This window comes from Dunckerocampus dactyliophorus, chromosome 7, assembly GCF_027744805.1.
Source record: "Dunckerocampus dactyliophorus isolate RoL2022-P2 chromosome 7, RoL_Ddac_1.1, whole genome shotgun sequence".
Classification (NCBI taxonomy): Eukaryota; Metazoa; Chordata; class Actinopteri; order Syngnathiformes; family Syngnathidae; genus Dunckerocampus; species Dunckerocampus dactyliophorus.
The window spans coordinates 224,625-234,089 of record NC_072825.1 but is presented as its reverse complement, the minus strand read 5'-3'; the positions used below and the strand labels follow the sequence as shown (position 1 = coordinate 234,089).

The window sequence follows — 9,465 nt, the reverse complement described above, 5'->3', positions numbered from 1 at the left end:
ATGACATTACATGACTTTATATGACATTACATGACATGACATTACATGACATTATATGACATTACATGACATTACATGACATGACATGACATGACATTACATGACTTTATATGACATTACATGACATGACATTACATGACATGACATGACATAATATTACATTACATGACATGACATGACATGACATGACATTACATGACATGACATTACATTATATGACATGACATAATAGTACATTACATGACATGACATTACATGACATTACATTACATGACATGACATGACATGACATTACATGACATGACATTACATGACATGACATGACATGACATTACATTATATGACATGACATAATATTACATTACATGACATTACATTACATGACATTACATGACATTATATGACATTACATGACATTACATGACATTATATGACATTACATGACATGACATGACATTACATGACATGACATTACATGACATGACATGACATTACATGACATTACATTACATGACATTACATGACATTACATGACTTTATATGACATTACATGACATGACATGCCATGACATTACATGACATTATATGACATTACATGACATTACATGACATAATATTACATTACATTACATGACATGACATTACATTACATGACATTATATGACATGACATAATATTACATTACATGACATGACATGACATGACTTTATATGACATTACATTATATGACATGACATAATATTACATTACATGACATGACATGACATGACATTAAATTACATGGCATTACATTACATGGCATTACATGACATGACATAAAATTACATTACATGACATGACATTACATGACATTATATGACATGACATAATATTACATTACATGACATTACATGACATTACATGACATGACATGACATGACATGACATTACATGACATTATATGACATGACATAATATTACATGACATGACATGACATGACATGACATGACAATACATGACATTATATGACATTACATGACATGACATGACATGACATGACATTACATGACATGACATGACATGACATGACATTACATTACATGGCATTACATGACATTATATGACATTACATGACATGACATGACATTACATGACATTACATTACATGACATTACATGACATGACATGACATTACATTACATTACATGACTTTATATGACATTACATGACATGACACTACATTACATGACATGACATTACATTATATGACATGACATAATATTACATTACATGACATTACATGACATTACATGACATTACATGACATTATATGACATTACATGACATGACATGACATTACATGACATGACATGACATGACATGACATTCCATTATATGACATGACATAATATTACATTACATGACATTACATTACATGACATTACATGACATTACATGACATTATATGACATTACATGACATGACATGACATGACATGACATGACATTACATGACATTATATGACATTACATGACATGACATGACATTACATTACATGACATTACATGACATTACATTACATGACATGACATGACATTACATTACAGTATATGACATGACATAATATTACATTACATGACATTATATGACATTACATGACATTATATGACATGACATGACATTGCATGACATGACATGACATGACATGACATTATATGACATGACATAATATTACATTACATGACATGACATGACATGACATGACATTACATGACATTATATGACATTACATGACATGACATGACATGACATGACATGACATTACATTACATGACATTATATGACATGACATGACATTACATGACATGACATTACATTACATGACATTATATGACATGACATAATATTACATTACATGACATGACATGACATTACATGACATTATATGACATGACATAATATTACATTACATGACATTACATGACATGACATGACATTACATGACATGACATGACATTACATGACATTATATGACATGACATAATATTACATTACATGACATGACATGACATGACTTTATATGACATTACATTATATGACATGACATAATATTACATGACATGACATGACATGACATGACATTAAATTACATGGCATTACATTACATGGCATTACATGACATTATATGACATGACATAATATTACATTACATGACATGACATGACATGACATGACATGACATGACATGACATGACATGACATTACATTACATGACATATGACATGACATAATATTACATGACATGACATAACATGACATGACATGACAATACATGACATTATATGACATTACATGACATGACATTACATGACAATACATGACATGACATGACATGACATGACATGACATTACATGACATTACATTACATGACATTACATTACATGGCATTACATGACATTATATGACATTACATGACATGACATGACATTACATGACATTACATTACATGACATGACATGACATGACATGACATTACATGACTTTATATGACATTACATGACATGACACTACATTACATGACATGACATTACATTATATGACATGACATAATATTACATTACATGACATTACATGACATGACATGACATGACATGACATGACATGACATTACATGACATTACATTACATGACATTACATGACATTATATGACATCACATGACATTACATTACAGTATATGACATGACATAATATTACATTACATTACATGACATGACATTACATTACATGACATTACATTACATGACATTACATGACATTATATGACATGACATGACATGACAATACATTATATGACATGACATGACATTACATTACATTACATTACATTACATGACATTACATTACATGACATTACATGACATTACATTACATGACATTACATTACATGACATAATATTACATTACATGACATTACATGACATGACATGACATGACATTACATGACATGACATTACATTATATGACATGACATATTACATTACATGACATGACATGACATGACATGACATGACATTACATGACATTACATGACATGACATGACATTACAGTATATGACATGACATAATATTACATTACATGACATTATATGACATTACATGACATTATATGACATGACATGACATTGCATGACATTACATGACATTACATTACATGACATGACATGACATTACAGTATATGACATGACATAATATTACATGACATGACATTATATGACATTACATGACATTATATGACATGACATGACATTGCATGACATTACATGACATGACATTACATTACATGACATGACATTACATGACATTACATGACTTTATATGACATGACATGACATGACATGACATGACATGACATTACATGACATGACATTACATGACATGACATTACATTATATGACATGACATATTACATTACATGACATGACATTACATGACATGACATGACATGACATTACATGACATGACAGGACAGGACATGACATTACATGACATTACATTACATGACATGACATGACATTACATTACAGTATATGACATGACATAATATTACATTACATGACATTATATGACATTACATGACATTATATGACATGACATTACATGACATTACATGACATTACATGACATGACATGACATTACATGACATGACATGACATTACATGACATTATATGACATGACATAATATTACATTACATGACATGACATGACATGACTTTATATGACATTACATTATATGACATGACATAATATTACATGACATGACATGACATGACATGACATTAAATTACATGGCATTACATTACATGGCATTACATGACATTATATGACATGACATAATATTACATTACATGACATGACATGACATGACATGACATGACATGACATGACATGACATGACATTACATTACATGACATATGACATGACATAATATTACATGACATGACATAACATGACATGACATGACAATACATGACATTATATGACATTACATGACATGACATTACATGACAATACATGACATGACATGACATGACATTACATGACATTACATTACATGACATTACATTACATGGCATTACATGACATTATATGACATTACATGACATGACATGACATTACATGACATTACATTACATGACATGACATGACATGACATGACATTACATGACTTTATATGACATTACATGACATGACACTACATTACATGACATGACATTACATTATATGACATGACATAATATTACATTACATGACATTACATGACATGACATGACATGACATGACATGACATGACATTACATGACATTACATTACATGACATTACATGACATTATATGACATCACATGACATTACATTACAGTATATGACATGACATAATATTACATTACATTACATGACATGACATTACATTACATGACATTACATTACATGACATTACATGACATTATATGACATGACATGACATGACAATACATTATATGACATGACATGACATTACATGACATTACATTACATTACATGACATTACATTACATGACATTACATGACATTACATTACATGACATTACATTACATGACATATTACATTACATGACATTACATGACATGACATGACATTACATGACATGACATTACATTATATGACATGACATATTACATTACATGACATGACATGACATGACATGACATGACATTACATGACATTACATGACATGACATGACATTACAGTATATGACATGACATAATATTACATTACATGACATTATATGACATTACATGACATTATATGACATGACATGACATTGCATGACATTACATGACATTACATTACATGACATGACATGACATTACAGTATATGACATGACATAATATTACATGACATGACATTATATGACATTACATGACATTATATGACATGACATGACATTGCATGACATTACATGACATGACATTACATTACATGACATGACATTACATGACATTACATGACTTTATATGACATGACATGACATGACATGACATGACATGACATTACATGACATGACATTACATGACATGACATTACATTATATGACATGACATATTACATTACATGACATGACATTACATGACATGACATGACATGACATTACATGACATGACAGGACAGGACATGACATTACATGACATTACATTACATGACATGACATGACATTACATTACAGTATATGACATGACATAATATTACATTACATGACATTATATGACATTACATGACATTATATGACATGACATTACATGACATTACCTAATATTACATTACATGAAAAAAAAATGGGAAAAAAAATGGGAAAAAAACACATTAAAAAATGACTTAACTGAAAGTGTGCTGCGACTTAGTAACCACGTGACAATGTGGCTCCCCAGCTGAGACCATTTGTGGACCCCTGCTGGAGGAAACCTCCTGATGTAGTTTTGTGTTCACGCCACAAGATGACGGTAGCCGGATGCAAAGTCTGAGGAGTGGCAAGCATCCAGCAGCTTTATCTGGTTCTGCATGCGCTTTAAAGCTGTTGGACTGAAAGTCATGTGTGTTCCACTTGCCGTGCTGTTGACATTACATGACATGACATTACATTACATGGCATTACATGACATTATATGACATTACATGACATGACATGACATTACATGACATTACATGACATGACATGACATGACATGACATGACATTACATGACTTTATATGACATTACATGACATGACACTACATTACATGACATGACATTACATTATATGACATGACATAATATTACATTACATGACATTACATGACATGACATGACATGACATGACATGACATTACATGACATTACATTACATGACATTACATGACATTATATGACATGACATGACATTACATTACAGTATATGACATGACATAATATTACATTACATTACATGACATGACATTACATTACATGACATTACATTACATGACATTACATGACATTATATGACATGACATGACATGACATTACATTATATGACATGACATGACATTACATGACATGACATTACATTACATGACATTACATTACATGACATTACATGACATTACATTACATGACATTACATTACATGACATAATATTACATTACATGACATTACATGACATGACATGACATTACATGACATGACATTACATTATATGACATGACATATTACATTACATGACATGACATGACATGACATGACATTACATGACATTACATGACATGACATGACATTACAGTATATGACATGACATAATATTACATTACATGACATTATATGACATTACATGACATTATATGACATGACATGACATTGCATGACATTACATGACATTACATTACATGACATGACATTACATTATATGACATGACATATTACATTACATGACATGACATTACATGACATGACATGACATGACATTACATGACATGACAGGACAGGACATGACATTACATGACATTACATTACATGACATGACATGACATTACATTACAGTATATGACATGACATAATATTACATTACATGACATTATATGACATTACATGACATTATATGACATGACATGACATTACATAACATTACATTACATGACATTACATTATATGACATTACCTAATATTACATTACATGACATTACATGACATTACATTACATGACATTACCTAATATTACATTACATGAAAAAAAAATGGGAAAAAAAATGGGAAAAAAACACATTAAAAAATGACTTAACTGAAAGTGTGCTGCGACTTAGTAACCACGTGACAATGTGGCTCCCCAGCTGAGACCATTTGTGGACCCCTGCTGGAGGAAACCTCCTGATGTAGTTTTGTGTTCACGCCACAAGATGACGGTAGCCGGATGCAAAGTCTGAGGAGTGGCAAGCATCCAGCAGCTTTATCTGGTTCTGCATGCGCTTTAAAGCTGTTGGACTGAAAGTCATGTGTGTTCCACTTGCCGTGCTGTTGTTTGGTATTAACATGATGCAGTATTATTAGTAATTCGCCGGTGACAAAGCAAAACACAAAGCAGGCAAAACAGGAAGAGCTTACATCCGGAAGTCAGGCATAAAAGTGAACATAAACCAAACTGCCACGCAGGTTAACTCACGGCGTGAAACAAAACAGCTGAAATTTCAGGAGAATAAAGTCAAAAACTCACAAGTTTACAAGAATAAACTTGGAATATTATGAGGAAAAATAATGTAGTTTTAGTAGCACAGAGTTAACTTTTTATTTTTTTTTTAAAGGTCATAATAAGTCATAACATTATGCCAAACAAACAAAACAACAAATGAAGTTGTACTTTTTAGAAACTTTTGGAATAAGGTCATACTATTATGGGAATAAAGTCATAATATTTTTGGAATAAAGTTATAATATTATGGAAATAAAGTTATAATATTATGGGAATAAAGTCATAATATTATGGGAATAAAGTTATAATATTATGGGAATAGAGTTATAATATTATGGGAATAAAGTCATAATGTTATGGGAATAAAGTCATAATATTATAGGAATAAAGTGATACTATTATGGGAATAAAGTCATAATATTATGGAAATAAAGTCCTAATATAATATATTGGGAATAAAGTCATAATATATTGGGAATAAAGTCATAATATTATAGGAATAAAGTCATAATATTATAATATTATGGAAATAAAGTCATAATATTATAGGAATAAAGTCAGCATTTTATGGGAATAAAGTCATAATATCATAGGAATTAAGTCATCGTATTATAGGAATAAAGTCATAATATTATGGGAATAAAGTTATAATATTATAGGAATTAAGTCATACTATTATAATATTATGGAAATAAAGTCATAATATATTGGGAATAAAGTCATAATATTATGGAAATAAAGTTATAATGTTATAGGAATAAAGTCATAATATTACAATTTACCAAGATTATTTACAAAGAAAGTTGAAATATTTGGAACATTTTCCAAACAACGTGAAGTTGACATTAATAATATGCGTTTTTCACTTCGACCACAAAGCTGAGATGCACTTTTTTCTTAAAATATAATAATATATAACTTCCCGTCATCGCCTTATTAAAATAATGTCCTAAGTGCTTTTCTGAGGAAAATGAGTTTTTGGCCTGCAGGAAATCCTCTCTTGACCATGCTGGCCATCTGTGGTAACGTCGCCTAAGTCCTGAGTTGGAAGGATCACGCTCTTCATGCCCTGTAGGACGATGGCCTACGTCAAGAGGCTGACTTGGGCCATTTTATTGTTTGCCCATGTCACCATTTTTAATGGATTGATTGGTCAAACATGATGGAATCCTGAAAATCAATGCATCTTTCTTCTCAAGTATCAGACCAGGCAAACACGCAGGAGAGGAGAGCCAACAGAACATGATTGGCGGGCTCTTCAGTTTATCCTTGATGGCAAAGTCCAGCACAAGCTATCCTTCTCCGACAACTCTCTAGGGTGACCATGTGTTGTTCTACAAAATATGAGTGGCAAAGTTGCATCCTTTCATGGAGGTTTGGACCCCTGAAGTAAGTGATTACCATGACACCTTGTGATACGAAACACAATAATGCAATAATGGTCATCATGCTTCCGTGGTTTATTCGTTTACAAAGAAAAGCAACATGACTGAGCTTACAAAACATATCAAATAAATACTGTTTCTTAGCGACTCTTTTGCAACCAAAATGAAATAAAAACATCTGCAGGGCTCAGTCGTGCGTGCAAAGCGTAATAAATTAACTTCTTGGTCGGTTTTCCGCCGCCGCCATCTTTTCAGTACCTGCAGCAGAAGCCGCATCCCTTGTAGGCCTGGCAGCAGTTGCAGCACCAGCGACACAGCGACAGGTTGCTCTGGCGCCGCTGCCGCACGTGATACGGCATCTGTGAACAAGGACAGGAGGCGTAAGCCAGCCGAAAAACTAAGCATTTATGTTCACTCATTGGCTGCTCCGCACCATCCAAGGCTCCCCTGGCACGTCTGGAAGCGCTGCAAGTGGAGTGTCACCTCCTGCCTCCTCCATCTGCTGCCCCTGCGTTGGTACGACCACATTTACAGCCCGCCAAGCGCTAAAACAACCACATGCAAACAAGGGACATTCTTACCCCGTTGAAAGGGACTGCACAGCTGTCCAGGATGCAAAGAAAGGCGAGCACGAGTGTCACTGCAGCTGCAATGCTAAATGCCTTCATGGTTAGTAGTAGTAGTAGTAGTAGTGGGGGGCTTCTTAAATGTTGGCAGGGGGTGTCGGTGTCACAGCCGAGCACCACGCTGTCTTCAGGTCAGCTGCAGGGACAGTCCGGTTCCAGTGGGTGTCTTCCTGTGGTCCAGTGGCCTCAGAGGGCTCGTCCTTCCTGCATTGCCGCTGTGAGCCTCGCTGGTA

The 9,465-nt window shown here is 33.0% G+C and overlaps 1 protein-coding gene across 1 annotated transcript; it reads right to left on the bottom strand.

The window, feature by feature from the left end:
* Positions 1-8,663: 8,663 nt before the first annotated feature.
* Positions 8,664-9,465, bottom strand: hamp (hepcidin antimicrobial peptide). The gene is made up of 3 exons (XM_054781646.1): positions 9,188-9,465; positions 9,040-9,114; positions 8,664-8,965 (listed from the first exon to the last, which is right to left on the bottom strand). The coding sequence occupies exons 1-3, from the start codon at positions 9,272-9,274 to the stop codon at positions 8,858-8,860; spliced, it is 270 nt and encodes an 89-aa protein (XP_054637621.1). The 5' UTR covers positions 9,275-9,465; the 3' UTR covers positions 8,664-8,857.